Below are 17,901 nucleotides of genomic sequence, written 5' to 3'. Positions count from 1 at the left end.
CGGGCAGGCGGTGCGGAAAAAGCGCGCAGAGCAGCGCTGCCTCGCCCCGTCCTGCGCACCCCGGGCGCGCTCGGTAGCGCCTGGTGAGGGAGGGAGCATCACCTCCGCAGCGGAGCCGTGCAACATGGATCGTACACTTCATCGTGGGGACGCTGTTACTTTTTTTGGGACTGTATTTCACTCTTTGCCCCTTCTCCCTCTGCCCCTTTGGATTTTTCAGACCCACGTTTCTGGTGGCGGTTCCCTGGAACATCAGACCTGGAGCCAACGTGAGTGTTGGGGTAGCTCTGCTGCCGGACAGCCCAGCGCAGGTCACCGTCAGGGGAGAGGTGATCAGAGATAACGAGACCATCTTGAGCAAGGAAATGGTCTTTGAGAAAGGTAAGGGTATGGAGTTGGCCTGGAAGGATTTACATTTGCTTTCTCCCAGAAGTATTTTGTTGCTCCCAAAATATCGCAGCCTCTAAACGGTACTAAAATAGGGGTCACTTAAGGGAAAATAATCTTACACTCTGGTGGCTCTGTGTGTAGGTGGGTGGCTGAGCTGGTTAGCTACTGGTTGCATGGGTGTGCTAACTCATTGTAAACTAGTCAGAAAATAATCCAATAGTAGCAAAGTGTGATGGCTGTGGGGTTTTGAGGAGCCAGGAAGTACTCTGGTCAATGTAGTAGGGCCACCAAAGAAGAACTGAGGAAGAGGTACTCGCTGGTAGGGTTGTTGTTACGTTTCAAGGTAGAAGGAAGTGGGATGATGGTAAGGGTGGAACAAACAAGGTGATAACGCATCTGAACCTGGCTGCTTCTCATGCCTTTAGGAGGGGAGGGCAGTAGCAAAATGGAGATGACCATGTCAGACACCACTACTGGGAAACTCTGTGTATTTGCAGAGAAATTCTTCAGGATCAAGAACTGAATTGTGGGATAGGTTGGGGGCTGGACATAAGCAAACCTCAAAACAACCTAATTTAAGGTGTGCCCCCTGGGCAGCAGTAGAGGGTGTGGTGGAAGTTCTGAGTAATTGGAGAACTGAGACATCGTGGTCACTGCTCCTTTTCACAAAGGCCAGCTGGGAACAGAAGCACAGAGATGTCCTCCCTGAGAGTTACCCTCATTGGAAAGAAAATATTTTCTCTGGATAATCCAGCTTTCAAACTGCTCTTAGCATGAGGCAATATAAGTGACACCCAAACTTTTTATTTGTCAAAAGTAGAGTGACTGGGGGCAGTGTGAGGTCCTGGAAAAATCTACCCTGCTGTAATGCACTTTCTTCTTGTTGGTGTCAACTAATTTTTCTATCAATGTCTTATAGTTAATGTAGATCTCTTAACTGGAAGGATCACAACTTCATTTCAAAGGCTCCATGAAAGCCCACCTCTCTTCACAACCCATAGAGAAGACTCAGCCTTTGCATGTGGTAGAGTACATTTGACCAGGTCAAAAAATTCATGGCCCCATGATGTAGAAAAGCATATCTGATCAAAACTTTTATTGCTATTTCAGATACTCTGAAAAAGTTCTCTGTAACTATGCATTGGCAGGTTTTACTTCAGGTTGGGTATTGTTTGTTCCCTCTAATTTTATATTGCTATCAGGTCTATGTCCTCCAGCAGTCAGTGTAAGAGCGTAAACCTGAGGCAAATTTCCTGTAGTGCTATGGCTAATTAAAAAAAAAATCATTTCTAATTTAAATAAAAGTTATATAGGTGATCTGTTAGTGTCCAAATCTAACACTGATAATTGCAGTGATGTATGCCTAAGGCAGTTACTTTAGGAGGATGGATTTGGTGGCACCTAAAATCTGCATGCAACCAAAATAGGCTGGCTGTCACTTGTATGGTCCTTAATCTTAAGTCTCTGTAACATACTACATGTCATATTTAGACTTTGCTTACTGAAAAACACAGGCTAAGCCTCTTGGAATAAACATAGAGGGGGATTCAGTAGTGGATAAAGGAGCATTCTTATTCTATGGGGAAAATAACAACTTTGATGTATTTATTATGCTATCAGTAGTGAGCTTGCCTTTTTAAGTTCACAATTCCTCTGCAAATCTTTGCTGGCAGTATTTTGAAACAAAAACAAAACCAAAACAAACCCAAACCAACTGATTTACTGTTTTTAATAGAAAAATCTTCTTTTCTTCTTCTGACTATACTGGATTTTATTCCTTGTTTCTGTTCTGCTTAACATCAAGTTCAGTGAGCCTTGTATGAGTTCCAACCTGCCTGTTGTTGTCCTTTTCGACGCTAAAAAGCAGACAAGCAACTGGGAATTCCAAGTGTGTAAAAATATGTATGGACATCTGTGTCTGCACAGCATATAGAGTGATGCTTGACACTGATCAGGAACAGGCATGAGGCTCTATCAGTCTGGATTCAGTGAGGAAAAAGGAGAAATGCTATAGTGCATTGCCTGAATTGCATGGATTTATTGGGGTATTTTTATGTTTTCCTGTCTTTTATACATATATTTGAATTTTCTGTGGTTTTTTGCTCGATAAATGGAACAGAAAAAAAGAGAAAAGATGCATGCAGCATATTTCCTCTTGCAGAAAATGTAACACTTAGTATGTGGCCATCCGTTCTTTAAAGTCAAGTCACATCATTTCTTAGTTATTTGTTCTCTGGGAACAAACATGTAAGCAAAACTGTTACGGGGCAGGAGGAAGGGAGCTGCCCGGTAACAGAGGATGTAGCGTTGAAGGCCTGTATCTGAAGGTGCTACAGGAGGGGATCAGTTGTGAATAGAGTTACTCAGAGAGAAAGCAGTTTGCGAGATATGTTTCTAAAGCTTTAAATTCTTCTTTAAATTTGAAGAACAAAACAACCTGGAGATAAAGTATGTAGTGATATTGTAGCTGTGTTAGTCTAAGAGTGTGGCTGAAGGAAGGCTGGAGGAGGTTTTATTAGGCCAGCTGTTGCAGTTGGAGGATTAAAAAACCAAAACATATCTCCAGGCACACAAAATCTTCTTTAAATGACATCATTGCTGCATTTATTAGTGCACAAAAAATGTTGCTTTATCCATCATTTGGGCCCATTAGGTTATGGAGAGTGGCTGTTACAGTGGTATTGCTGTTTCTGTGGTGCATGTGAATTTGATGAGTTTTATTGCCGTGTGTCTATGCTAAATAAGTGTTAAGGGAGGCAGGGTGTAGTTGAAGTTATTGAATACACTGAATATCCAGAGAGCTGGAGCTGATCGCGTGCCTTGGTTGGGCTGCAAATTCAGTGACACTGCTGCCTAAGCTGGCTCAATTATGCTCTGTATTTTTCCTTGAGTGGTGACAGCAAAAGCAGGGGAATAACTGCTTTGAGAAACTGATCTGATTGACAAATAGTGGTTTTGTTTTATTGAATCACAGAATCACAGAGTGGTTTGGGTTGGAAGGGATCTTAAAGCCCCCCCAGTCCAACCCCTGCCATGGGCAGGGACACCTCCACCAGCCCAGGCTGCTCCAAGCCCTGTCCAACCTGGCCTTGAACACTGCCAGGGAGGGGGCACCCACAGCTTCCCTGGGCAACCTGGGCCAGGGCCTCACCACCTCACAGTCAAGAATTTCTTCCTAATATCCAGTCTAAATCTCCCCTCTTCCAGTTTAAAACCAATGGGGTTCTTTTAGGCAGACAGGTTTCCTGTTTTGGCGTGCAAACATTTGTGCTGATGAAACTGAGATGGGCGCTGGGTTGGGAATCGGATGCTGGGGGTAGAGGACAGACTGAGGACACTATTTTTATTAGCACCATTTAATCTCACAGGCCAAATACAGCTGAGTACCTGAGCATGAAAGCCAATATGTACCTGTCTGACAAAGTGCATCTGCAGTTGCTTAAAGTTAAGGATTGTCTGGTTATCTTCAGCAGCAGCTCACTATGGTACACGTGCTTGTCTTGAAATTTCTGAGTTAGCTCCATGATGGGATCTTGTTGAATTAGAGGCACAGTTATTTTTTCTTTATATAATACAGCTTTTGCTTTATATAAGAAATAGAGTGCTTGCTCTCTGATGGCTGATAAAACTCACTGTTTTAATGTTACTGGAAGTGGAATTTTGGTTTCTGAGTGATTCTTGATTATTAGAGAAAGATTTTAGCAGTGAAACTTAGTTCATGTTGTTGTCCTACTTTTCATGTAACAAAGGGAAAAGTCCTTAGTTTCTGTACTTTGGAGTAAGTGAGAATGTGTATGTGCACATTTATTTAAAGAAGCACTGATATTTTGAGCTTGTCTCAACATACCAGAACCCAAATGTACTGGAGCAAGGAAGATTGTTTAAAACCAAAGTTTTGGTACAGAAATTAAGTTAGTTAGATTAAATATAGTGAAAGCAGACCAGCAATGTCTGCAAGCGGGATATTGCTGCTACAGGTAAACTCTGTGTGAGCAAGCACAGCTGAAAATAAAACAAATCTCAGTGCGTCACCAGGAGAGGTTTCCATTGCTGCAGCAGAGTCCAGAAAAGCACAAAGCACAAACTAAAGGTGTTTCTTGTGCATGTACCAAGCCTTGGCACATTTTCTGTGGAGGTGCAGTATCAGGAAGATCCTCACCCTGGTTGAAAATGACTGAAGAAGGTAACATTGGCTGAAGTGCAATTTGAGCCGTTGGGTTTTCTGGGTCAACAACAACAAAATACTGGGAATAACAGACAGGCAAGTTAAATCTTATGCATGAATGGCTTGATTTTCAGTGATTACAGGGAAGGGTGACTCCTGCCATGCATATTTATCCGCTCATTGATCGATAAAGATGTAGATGGAATTGGCAGGAGTTGTTGTCTTGCAGGGTTTGCTCCCCAGACGTTGCACTGCGTGTTAGTGGGTGGGAAACTTTATACCTCAACTGCAAGAGCTTCTGAAAAGTCTGTTTTCCTTGCTGGTGCTAGAATGATTTGGAAAGAGTAAACAGCATGTAAATTTTAAAAACAAACCGGTTTTAAGAAAAACTTTCGTGTGTAATGAGGTGTTGTCATTTACCTGACTGCATGAATGATTTTAGCTCTTAAGAATAAGAATCAGGGCTTCTGGTAGCAGAGGTGCAACATAAGGTATTTAAGGCACGGTGAGTGAGAATAACTTTGTGAACTGAAGAATCTGCTTTAAATTAGTGTGTGAAGATTGGGTTCCCTGTAAACTACTTGTACATGTTAATTAATTTGCACTGCTTTTCTGTACTTCTAGAGAGGAATAAATGCACTTGTTGACAGAGGCTGCTGAGCTAGAGCGTGGTGATAACTCAGCTAGGATTTTCAAAACATGATGGAGTTTGTGAGAGCGTCCGTCAAGCTCAGACATGCAGTGATCATCCGTACAGACAATGATAAATCTGCTTTTACCAGAGGGCATGTTTTGCATACTTAGTAATAAGGTTCTGACCATGTTAGTATGTGAAACAGTGAAAAATAGGAATAGTAAGTTGGAAAGTAACTGCTAAATGGGAATGAATGGCCAAAGTACACCAGTTCCTTTTGTTAACCTTAGGTTGTCTCTGTACCTTATTTCAGAATAAAATGACTGACTCATTGGTGACCACAAAATCTGTGCTGAAAATCTGTGAGTTAAGGGGTTTTAATAGCAGTTTAGTAGGACAGCTCCTTTCTGCCTAATTCTGCCTCCACACCTAAAAAGCAAGGGAGCAGGCGCCCAATGATATTGCATCCATAACCTCCACCTCCAAATGTATGTGCAACTGCACCTCATGAAAAATGTCAAATAGTCAGCATATGCAGATAACCTATGCAAAATTAGAAGGAAGGAAAAGTTTTGGGGAAGGAAACGTTGGGGCTGGATCCAGAGACAAGGGAGCAGGTAGAGAAGAGGATGTTCTCTTATGGGCTTTCGTATTGCTGGAGTACATACAAGAAAAAAACCCCAGCTTTCTGTTGCAGGTAGTGATAGAATGAGGGGAAATGGTTTTAAACTGGAAGAGGGGAGATTTAGACTGGATATGAGGAAGAAATTCTTGGCTGTGAGGTGGTGAGGCCCTGGCCCAGGTTGCCCAGGGAAGCTGTGGGTGCCCCCTCCCTGGCAGTGTTCAAGGCCAGGTTGGCCGGGGCTTGGAGCAGCCTGGGCTGGTGGAGGTGTCCCTGCCCATGGCAGGGGTTGGACTGGGGGGGCTTTAAGTTCCCTTTCAACCCAAATCACTCTGTGATTCTGTGATTCTATGCCTGTTGCTGAGTCCACCCTGCAAACAGGCCCGTTAAGTAATTGGCAAAAAAATGTAAGTAGCAATCCCGTCTAGTACTTGAGTTTTATCTTATTGATTGGATGCTGTTTGAGATTTTACGAACACATAAGCCTTGAGTCACAGAAAGACTCATGTGTTTGTACGCGAGGTTGTTCTGGTCGCCCTGTTCTTCACTGATATCCAGTGTGGCAGATCGAGTGCAACTGTTTCCCAGTACGTTGAGAAGGGCTGAGTAATTTTTTTTATGGTGGTAGTGGAGCAACAAAGTAAAGGCTGTGAATTTAGGGACAGGAGAAATTGACGCCAATAAATAGCAGGGGTTGGGAGGTAAGATGCTGTCAGAAACAAGAAGGAAGGGAAGCAAAGGGAGAAAGCTCTTGAGGGTTTCATATTAAAGAGATAAGTACTCATTACCCTAACATAGTAGAAGGGTAAGAATAAAGGTAACTAACATGATCTTATCACTGGCCAAAACCCAAGAGAAAATAGGAAAACTGTGTGTATAAACTGAAAATGAGATCAGATTAGAAAGACTGAAGGATAACAATAATAGTATAATATTTTGATATAATGTATTGGCAGCAAGAAAGCAAAGGATGTGGCTTGGTACTCATGCTGATGAGAAGGGCATTGGTCAGTGATGCGGAGAGGCAGCAAGTGTTCATTCTTCACTAAGAGGTTCAAGTTACTGCCATGGAAAAGGGTTAAGAATCAAGGCAACAAAAGGGTATGAAATGTTAAAGGGTACTTTGTGAAAGTAGATGTATAGGCCTGATAAATTTACCTTAGAGTATTTAAAGAATTGATTGAAATAATTTAAAAACTGCTAGTGAAGTTTTGAGAACATGAGTGAAGGGAGATGTTCTGGAAGACTGAAAAACCTGCAAATAAAATGTATTCCACCATGGGCTGGCAGGGGTTGTAGTTGGAGAGGAAGTGGGATATTGTTAGATTTTGACTTCAGTAAGGCTTTTGATAGTCTGGTGTGGCACTTTGACAAGCCAGCTGGGGAAGCAGGGACTGCAGGGAACTCTTATTAAATATGTTTGTGTCTGGATGGAAAATAATATTCACAAAGTAGGTCTAAGTGGTTCACTCTCAAGCTGGAAATAGGTTGCCCTGAAACTGTATTGTTCAGTCTGACTGACATCGATGAAAACGGGAGGACATTTATTAGATTAGGGAAGGGGTGGAGAGCGTGCTGGGAGGAAGGATTCGATTTTGAACCCATTTTGGTAACATGGGAAGTGATTAGAGGAAATACTGGAGTGTGATTCACTGGGGCAACTGCATAGTTCTGCTCTTGTTGAGGAGTAAAAGAGTGTGTGTTTACTGGATGGAGAACAAGGTGAGTCAGGAGTCCTGCAGAAAAGGGGGTTTGTGGGGTGGCTGATGGTTCAGAGGTACCGAAAAATGAAAGCTTGTGGAGCTCCAAAAGAGAAGGCAAACACTGTACTCAAAAGTATACAGAGAAATATTTGCTGTAAGCTATGAGGAAGTATTCTAGTAATCTTCACAGCTTTAATTTGGCATCCTGGGAAATGCTGTGCCCGATTTGGGGCGCTCCTCATGGAGACTGTGAGCCAACTGGAGAAATTCCAGGAAAAATCGGAGATATCTCAGGAGAGAAAGTCAAACCAGACAGAAGAAGGTATCATCACATGAGGTGGAGGTAAATTGTGGAGCTCTGTGTCCCAGGTGGTGTGAGTGAACAAAGTGACTGCATAAATTCATGAGATAGAAGTCTATCGGGCTGGTTCAGTATAAAGTCACACTAATTTTGGCTTTTCAAACCCCAAACCTCAGATTGCATAGACTGGGAAGCGTACCCAAGGAGGGGTCGCTTTGTACTTGCTCTGTTTCTCCACTCTCTGTCCTTGACCATTGCTGGAGATGGGACTTTGGGCTAAGCAGACTTTTGATTTGACTCATTACATTCTGGAAAGCATTTGAGGAGAGATGGGAGAAATTGGGATGAAATGTCAGAAGTGTGCTATCACCCTCCAGGTAGCTTTAAAGAGAAAGGGTTGGGAGCTAACAGTGGATCTCCAGATGGGTCCAGGGTGATGTCCTCAGGCTGTCTAATTAGAAGGAGATCCAAGCTGAAGTGTTGAGTCTCCAGTCGTACACAGGTGACTTCTTCCATGAGACCCCACGGATTCTCTGCATTGGCCACGTTGCTGGTTCCCATGCTCTGATATCCCTGCCTCTTCATGAAGGCAGAGTTGAGATCCCATCTGCAGAGGTTGGGTAGCAAATGGCAAGAGATGATGCTGGTTCACATAAGTTCACTGCAGTCTGTGTGTGGAAAATGTGGCCAAAGTGACACAACCCTTCTGTGAGGTCCAGGTGCCTATTTTGTATGCTTAGGGAATTATATTGCCTTTATTTACCAGTGGAGGAAGTTTCTGGGAATGTTTTTATATATCTAAAAGATTTTGTGATCTCAGAAAAGCGATGTGGCTTTGTCATCACAGACTCTGAACGCATTCCAGGAAATGGAAGAAAACCAATATGAAAACCAACCTCCTTCTTTCACTCCCTCTAAGAGGAAACTTAAAGAGTTCCTGAATGTTTTATTTGCAGTAAGTGAATTTGAGATGTGATTTTGGAATTTTGCTGCAGTCGCAGCAATTGATGCGGTGAGGGTGGTATTAATAGCCCCAAATCTCTGGCATAGGCAGGCTTAGCCACATTTTGTCCTGATCTCCCTATGGTTTAAGTCGGAATAAAAACTACAGCTGCTTTAAATTGCAGTAATAGTGGCTTTATCTGTGTTTATTTCATGGACATCAGAATGGATAACCATGGCCAATAGCGCCTTGAAAGCAGGATGTGCAGATGCCTGCGAGTTTGTGTGTTTGTGTGCAGTCACCAAGGGAAAAACTAAGGGAATGGAATGAATTTCCCATTTAGTTGTGTAAAAGGCTTAAGTCTGAGGTTATTCTGGATTGTCTGTGTAGTTTCATAGACTGGATCTGATGTCAAGGAAGTTTTCTCTGTCTTGCTAACAGCTATATATTTATAGTTTGTGGGAATATAGTTGTCTGGGTATGGTAGGCAGTGATAGTGTCACACACATGACAAAAAGTCCATGGATGGCCCTTAGAGGCTGGTCTTGAGGAAACACTTGAAAATTGCCTGTATTTGTGTTTAAGCATTGGGGATGGTAGCTGCTGGATAGCTGTCAGAAGGTCTCTGATTAAAGAGATGGTTTAGGTTTAGAAATATGAAGCTGTTTTTGTTTCCTACCCGGCATGTAGTGTCTCAGATAAACCACACAGCGCTTGAAGTTTTGGGTTCTTGCGACTGGCCGCTCTCTGACCACTCAGCTGAAAGGGATGATAATAATAGTGTAATCCGTAGAGCTGGTTGTTTGACTTCAGAAGACCAAGGGAAGAATTAAATGTCTGAATTATAACCTAAGTAGGTGAAGTAGAAAGACATGGGGAATGCCATGGTGTAGGGGCAGGGGAGGGGAAGGACAGACCCCTTCTCTTCATACCTTCCGGTAAAGCTGTGTCCATTCTGTCCTGGCCATGGGTGTTTCCAGTTGTGCTTTCCGTGGTTGGGTCTTTCTTCTGATGGTGGAGTAAAAGCAGATTGGGGAAAAACCTTTGGATTTAGCCGGAGAAGGGCTTTTTGTCTTGAATTGTCCTTGTTATCAGGAAAATATCCCTACACTGCATTGCAGTCTGAAGCTAGGACTTGCTAGCGACTGCAGAGTTTGGTAAAAAGTGGCTTTAATCACAATAAATGTCTGTGCATGTGTCCTTTCTCCTGTCCTCTACAGCTGTGGTGCCCTGACCCTCAGGTGATAAATTCTGCTCCAGCTCAGATTATTCCTCCTGTCTCTTTACGTCTTTCTTCATAGGCAGCACTGCTGCACTGCCTCCCTCTCTCCCTTTATAATTTCTGAGTGCTTTTAGCCTCCAAAATTGCAGAAAAAGGTTAGGAAAGGCTAAAGGGGCAGTGGAAATAGGGAGCAGGGTAATGAGTGGCTGTGGAGGGAAAGGTATGTGGTGCTGGCAGGCAGGAGGGGTTTAAGAGGCTTTGTGGAGCAGTTATATACCCCTTTACTACAGGCACGGTGGCTTTATTTGGGTTTGGATGTCAGTTTGTGTACTGATAGCCACTTGCAATCCCTGCTGCATGCATCTGAGTGCTGCATTGCCCCTCCTTCTGTCGCCCAAATTTAGCCATAACTTAACAGCGGTGGCTCACAGTGTGTATTTTTGGGCTACTTGCATAACTAACCAGTGCTAATTTGGGTTCTAATTTTAGGATAATAGATGAGGAGTGTAACACATCTAAAGAAAGCTGTGAAGTTGACAGATTTGAATCATTTTTTTCTGAAGAAAAAATATTATTCACTCCCTGGGCAGTTTAAACCTTAGTGTTTATGCTTTTTTTTTTTAAACATAAAAATAGTATATATTTTGGAGACAATGAAAAATCTGGAAGGACTTTGAAGAACGGTATTTTTTATTTCTCTGATGTTAAAATGAGTTTTAGAAATAGGCTCCGCATTGGGAAAAAAGATCTGTTTACCACTGCAAAGGAAATGCTTTTCTGTAAACAGTTCCTAAGTATTGATATGTGAACACAGCTGCCAGGAGAAAGACATGGCATCATCGCAGTAAATCAATCTGAAGTGACTCCAGTTACATTTCTCCATTCTCACACAGGACTAAGAAGAAATGAGGGTGTAGGTAGGAAAGGTTAAGTGAGAAAGTTTGGAGCAATACCGGTCATATGAGGTAAAATACAGCATCAGGACCCGAGTTTGTGTAAACTGGTTAGAGGCCGAAGTGCTGCTGTACTTGGCGCCAGCTCCGGTTCACTGTGCCAAGCCATACAGTCATTTTTCTGGAGCCTCTGCCCTTTTTGGGGAGTGGAAGCTGAAACATTTACGGCCGCTCCTGGTGCTGTCAGCTCAAGAAGGGGTAGCAGAAGTTTCTGGGTTTGGGTCAGGCCCATGCAATGGGAAGGATTGAAGATGCCATCATTTGTGCAGCTCTCCATAAGTCTGAAAAAAGATGCATGTATTTGGCCCTGTATAATATTTTCCTATTTGCTTTGCTGATAACAAGACTATCAGACCTCCAAAAAATGGCATGGTGGCAAGGTCCATTAAAAAGACGACTTAATTTCTCTCTGCCGCCCATAGTGGTGACACGTCTCTACCACCCTGCCTTTGGTTCCTCTTCTGCTGGGACTGTCCTAAATGCCGGAGACTCTGAGGAGAAGGAGGCAGGACAATGTGATGCTTGTTTCTACAGCATTTCCGTGTATTTCCTCAATGCGGTATTTATTGAATGAATACAGTGCAAGCTTCAGGAATTCCGTGAGAGAAATGATTTTGTGAGTGACGACGAAGGATATTTTTTTTCTTCTTGCAGGATCACGTGACTTTGGCAGGGATTTTTTTTGGTTGTTTGTTTTTTTTAACTGTCCTCAAGATCTGTCTGGATCCCTCCAGTGAATTTTCCCTGCCTCCCCCTGCAGCCAGGGCACGGCTCCCAGCTGGGAGTTTTCTTTAAATAATCCCTTGTGATAGCAGGGACCAGGGCTCTCGCCTGGTCTTTCCCCTCCCATTGCTGTATGATTAAATATATAACTTTAATTCATCAAGCAGACGGAAAAATGTGGTGAACTTCAGCAACTTGGCGTTGGCATAAAGGAAATATTTTGCCTGCGGCTCTCACTTGGGCACATCCAAAACCATCCCTGGGCGTAGCTGAGCAGAGCTCCAGGGGTTGATTGCAGCTCGGTAGTGTCTGAGAACATGGGAAAATCTTGCATGACAGTGAAATTCACTGCAGGGAAATTTGCTGCAACACCAAAGAGTCTCAGATCTGCCCAGGCTGCTCAGTTCCTAACAAAATAATGATGTAGTGCCATGAATTGGGAGATTACCTCATGCCCCGCAGGCTCTTTTATGATTTGCACTGGCTGGGAATGAGAGCGCCCTGGGCTTTATCAGGGCAGCCAGGGAGGCTGTAGCTCTTCAACACCACTTCGGAAGGTAAACGCTTTCCAAATTGCACAAGGAAGAAGTGGCTGTGATTTAAATCTCCCTCTTCCCCAACTGCCTCCCCCTCTGTATCTGGCTCAGACCTGAAGTTAGGTCTCCCAGGCCTGGGAACATGGAAGAAACCCAGTATTTCTACCTTCAGATTGCTGTCTTTTGCATGCTAATTGTCCTCAAAATAAGTGGAGGTGAGCAGGCACTGCCCTGATGGGAAAGTTTTAGTGTCTCTGCCCTGTTTTGTGAAGAGTGGCTTTGAAAGCTGTTAAATGCTGCGCAGGGCGGTGCGTTTCAGTCCCCTTTGGTGCTCTGCCTGTGTGACGTGTGTGTGCTGTGTGTTTGCTTTGGTGCGGGTCAAGATGAAAATAGAAACCCTGTGCTGTGGGCTATGGTGTGAACATCAGATTTGTGCTTGGTGTCTCCCAACATGCTGAAGTCACTGCTATGGCCATTGCTGTAATTAGCTGTGTTGCATAGATTAGAGCAATACTTACCGTGTGCATATCCACTCAGATGCATATGATAAATAACACTAAATTTCTGTTCCTTGTTAATAATTTATTATCAGCAGCAACAAAGGTTGTTTTTTTTTCTCTGGTGACACAATGTCATGGGTTGTGGTTGTACAAAACCCATCTTTAACACAGCTTTATTTCACAGAGGGATGGGAAGTAGAGAAGGATTAGGCTTTTAGTATGAAACTGAGAGGAATTTCAGGAAGCAGCTTTATACACAGAATCACAGAACGTTAGGGATTGGAAGGGACCTCAAAAGCTCATCCAGTCCAATCCCCCTGCCGGAGCAGGAACACCCAGATGAGGTTGCACAGGAAGGCGTCCAGGCGGGTTTTGAATGTCTGCAGAGAAGGAGACTCCACAACCTCTCTGGGCAGCCTGGTCCAGTGCTCTGTCACCCTCACTGAGAAGAAGTTTCTTCTCAAATTTAAGTGGAACCTTCTGTGTTCCAGTTTGTGTCCGTTACTGCTTGTCTTATCATTGTCACCGAGAAGAGCCTGGCTCCATCCTCGTGACACTCACCCTTTATATATTTATAAACATTAATGAGGTCTCTGTTGTCAGTAGTTAACCTACATCCAGACTCCTTTACCAGTGAAATATCATAATCCCTTAAGAAAAATGTTCTAGTTAACAGTAACTATCTCTCCTGAGTTAGGAAGGCCTAAGTTTCCTTTAGCTAAAATGATACCTCTTTTAGTGCAATTCTTTGGGCATTACTGTTCACAAGGGCATGTAGTGATAGGATGAGAGGTAATGGTTTTAAACTAGAAAAGAGGAGATTTAGGTTGGATATCAGGAAAAAGCTTTTCCCCATGGAGTGGTAGATCACTGGCACAGGTTGCCCAGAGAGGTGGTGCAGGCCCCATCCCTGGAGATATTCAAGGTCAGGCTTGATGGGGCTGTGAGCAACCTGATCTGGTACCAATGTCCCTGCTCACTGCAGGGGTTGGACTGGATCAGCTTTAATGTCTCTTCCAACCCAACACATTCTGTGATTCTCTGAAGTTGTGTGGGTAGATGTTGGGACTAAATACATCAGTGACTGGAGAGGGGTTTACATGGCCTACAAATCAGCAGGACTGTGTAATTCCTAGCCTTGTGTGCCAAGCAAGCTTTGCTGAGCATGGGGCTCCCTGCCACCGTGCAGTGGGGCAGGGTGCCCTCTCTGCTGGCCACTGAGAAAATAAGTGTGTATTTGCCTGAGAAATGGCTGGAAAACCTCAAAGGCTGGTGGGGTTGCTCAGAGTAAGTGCCTGCATGGGCTGCTTCACAAGGGAAGAGGAGGAGAGGGATGATAGGAAAAAAGTTGTGGCTTTAATGGTAGCATAAACATGTTGTGGAAAGATCTGCGTTGCTTAGGACCCGGTGCTACCCACCCCTGTTAAGCTTTTGAATACCAGAATGAAGTACTGGAGTTGTGCTGCCCACAAACTTCATTTGTGGGATGTGAGTCATTTGATTTAAGCCAGGTTATAATTTGAATAGATGGTACATGCTGGGTGGGACTTTACTTTCAGTGCTCTGACAGCAGCCAGGACAACCTGTGTTCAGTCCACCGAGACTTCCTTCTGTTTGCCACTGTCAAAGGAAAGAATTCCTTGACTTTAAAAATTGACATTTATTGGAGTTCAAAGGTGCTGATCCCTTCTCCCTGCTATCCAGTCACAGGATGGGTGGGAATGGTTCAAAGCTGCACCAGGGGAGAGTCAGACTTGACATTAGGAAGCATTTCTTTACCAAGAGGGTGGTCAAACACTGGACCAGACTTCCTGGAGAGGTGGTTGATATCCCAAGCCTGTCTGTGTTCAAGAGTCATTTGGATGATGCCCTTAATAACGTGCTTTAACTTTTGGTGAGCTCTGAAGTGATCAGGCAGTTGGACTAAGTGATCCTTGTAGGTCCCTTCCAACTGAAATAGTTCTGTTCTATTCTAAAATACATAATTAAAATAAAAGTTGAGGCACTTATGGCTTCATGATGTCCTGATATCCAGGAGCTTAACAGCACATTTATTTGGGTTCTGAAAATATTTGAGGCCACATAATCTAAAATAGTTAAAATAATAAGTGATACTAACCCATGTGCTTTAATATGTTGGTTACTTATTCCCATGGTGATGTAATGCAGCGAGGATGTTTAATTCTCAATGCTCCTATGTTTGAGGGTGGCAAATCCTGTGCATGATTTTGAAAGTGCCTTAATCTGAGCTGAGAAATCAATGGAAAACAGTAACTTGGGTGGAGTAGAGGGATGAGTAGATTGTAAAAGTGTTTCAGTCCATGTGAATGTGAAGGAAAATGTTCAAGTGGAGAACATGGACATCAGTCCCCACCAAAACAGAGAAGTAATGTTGCTATAGAGTGGAGTTCATACTTCTGCAGTCCTGAAAAGGTATTGCACATCTCCCATCAGCCATGTAAGGGAGGAAGGATGTGGATGTGTCTGGTGAAGAGGAGGGCAAGAGCTGGTGCCTGGTGAAGAAGCAGCTTTAGGTTGTTGTAGTTGGTTTCTCTTACACGTAAAGTAGTTGAAGAGTCAAATTCTCTGCAGGAGCAGAGGGATGCTTTGGTCTTAGGACATTGGTACCCAAGAGGGGAGCCATTCTCCAGGACAGCAGTGCCAAACCATAGGCTCCTTGTTCAGGTAGCTCCCAGCTGGGGCACCATTGGCACCCTCAGACCATTCTTTAAGTGGAGCACTACATTTCAGTTTTTCTGGGCTGTTCTGGCTGGTTTTTTAGCTGATTTGAGATGGTAGCGAGTGTTGGGGAGTCACTGAATCTGGTACCCTGATAGTGGGGGGATCATGTCTCTGACCAGGGTATTGGGGTTCCCCCTTGCTGGTGTGCTTGTGGTGATGGGTGTCTGATGGGCTGAGTGCTCCCCTGGGATGGAGCTGGGTGTTAGTAGTCAGTAGTTAGTATTAGTCAGTAGTTAGTAGTTAGTTCGTAGTTAGTCCCCCATCTGCCATCCTTCCATCATGCTCCTTCTATAACCTAATGGTGGCTGACAGTAGCCTTGGCAGGAATAAATGCAGGGAATGAGATGTTGAATGAAATATAAACACAGTATGTCGATACTGACTAATGCAGCAGTGGCTCCAGGCTGTGTATTTTTTAGTTTCATGTCCAGATGGTGTTTGGCAGCAGTCAGCTGGCCGATAAGCCTGTTGCAGCCATTGCATGTGCGTTGGCTGGACAGGCCATGTCCCTGAGCTCCAGAGCAGCTGCATCAAGGGGATTTGGTCGTGCGATGGGTGTTAAAGGCAGTGTGGGAATAGGGGAGGAGCGCTGCTCTTCTAATTAATCTGATAATGTTGATGTTTTGGTAAGTTTTTAGAAGGTTTCTGACAGTGTGATATGTCTTTTTTTATTCAGATTCCTTTGGGACTCTTGTTCTTCCAGTAGTAAGTATTTCTTTCCTTTCCTCCTCCCTCACAAAATGTTGACTCTCTGTGGCTTTTCATCAGTTGCTGTTGATGAAATGATGTATTTTGTGTGTGATCCTAGCTATTTTCACATTCTCAGATGAGTGTACTTAGTCACCAATAAGCCAAGGAGTTTTCCCATCAAGTGCTCTGCAGCTCTCAGGATTTGGGAACTGTCTTCCAGCATCAGCACAAGCTATCATGAAACTTGAACACAGAACTTGGCTTTGTGCTTTTTTTTAATACTTACATCTCTATTTCAGACACACCATGAGGGCTGATTAGAGCTAAAAGAGTTGTGCAAAGCAATAACTGAGAAATATTAAAATGAAAATGTATTTAGACACAGTCTTCTTAAGGATCTGGAGATACATGTTCAGTGAAAGTACATACAAGCTAACTAGTCAGCAAAAATGTATAATATCGAATTGTGTGTTGAGTATGGATCCTGAATTTATAATCCTTGATGTTCATCTTGAAAACCTGATCTAAAGAACGAACTATGTATTTGTTTCAGAACTTTTTGCCAGAGTCCTTATTTTTTTAAACATCTGTACGTCTGCGTATCCCTAAATCCAGTGGGTTTAAATTCTGATCTCAAATAAACGGTGTATCTGATGAAATAAGCTGGAAATGTTTGATAGATGGATAATCAGTGACAATGAGCAACTCATCGTTATGAAGGCTACTGGGTTGAAATGCATCTGTATAAGCTGTAAATTAGCAAACATAGCAAATTCAGTTAAAAAAAAAAAAGATTAAATTAACAAGTTCCTTAATATGAGCTGGCCAGGTCTTAGAGTGTTCAAGCAGCTAAAATGAGGAGAGGTGAATTCCTCCCTCTGTCGCCACTATCTGAAGTGATGAAAACTGACTCATTTTTTAATAGTAAGATTTTTTTTCATTCGTGTAGCCATTGTAGACACATGTTTTGCCCAAGTGTAGTTGGCTGGGAGCAGAAGGTGAGTAAAGAGCTCCTGGTTTCAGCTGTCATCTTTTCCAGAGGAAACAGTGGTGTCCTTGTCTGAGGTCCCTGTGATGGTGGCTGCTGTGGTCAAAAGTACGTGAGGTGGCCTTTTTCTGTCTTACATTAGGAGTGCCAAAACGAGGATAGTAATGCCATTCACTTGAGGCATGGATTGAGTAAGATAAATTGTTTTCACAGCAAGTCCCTACTACCGACTGTGAAAAGCTGCCTTGCTGATATTTGGGTTGAGAAACAACCCTTTAGGGAAGGAGTTGATGGGGCTGAGGTCTATAGTTACCATTATTGTAGCAGTGACCTTTGGGAAGTGGTGTATTCGTGCGGTCTCTGTTAGCATAGGTGCATGAACCAATAATTGGGGTACTTTGCACCTCAGCTGTCCTAATACACTGCCGTGGCAATGCCAACTTCATTGCCTATGGCTTTTACATCGAGAAAGGTACAACAGGCAGTTTTGTCATCATGCTGCAGGAAGAACAGATCTTTTGGAATATAAAAAGGATAAAGATCACGGGAGGAACCCATGTTGCCGCGGGTTGTGGCAAGTTTATAACCCATATCATCACTCATGATAGGAAAAAGATACAGAAAAATATATGAGGTCTCTAAATGACATTTAGAGACTTTTAAAGAAGAAATCAAAGACAATCATTGCAAGTATGTTAGTGCTGGTAGAGCACAATTCATTACTATGATGAGACAAAACACAAGCTTATTTTCCCCCTATTTTGATTTTGAATGTTTGTGATGTGTCCT

The 17,901-nt window shown here is 43.3% G+C and overlaps 1 protein-coding gene across 1 annotated transcript in view; it reads left to right on the top strand.

The window, feature by feature from the left end:
• Positions 1–220: 220 nt before the first annotated feature.
• The window catches only part of CD109 (CD109 molecule), a gene marked incomplete at its 5' end in the record, with an annotated part of 73,933 nt that continues 56,252 nt past the window's right edge, over positions 221–17,901 (top strand). The window contains 2 exons of the mRNA XM_010179372.1: positions 221–381; positions 16,111–16,139. Of these exons, the coding sequence (XP_010177674.1) occupies positions 221–381; positions 16,111–16,139 (190 nt within the window). The remainder of the gene's footprint in view (positions 382–16,110; positions 16,140–17,901) is intronic.

The sequence above is a fragment of the Mesitornis unicolor genome, unplaced genomic scaffold (assembly GCF_000695765.1).
Source record: "Mesitornis unicolor isolate BGI_N332 unplaced genomic scaffold, ASM69576v1 scaffold342, whole genome shotgun sequence".
Classification (NCBI taxonomy): Eukaryota; Metazoa; Chordata; class Aves; order Mesitornithiformes; family Mesitornithidae; genus Mesitornis; species Mesitornis unicolor.
The sequence above is the reverse complement of the archived record's forward strand: the minus strand, read 5'-3'. Positions and strand labels throughout refer to the sequence as shown.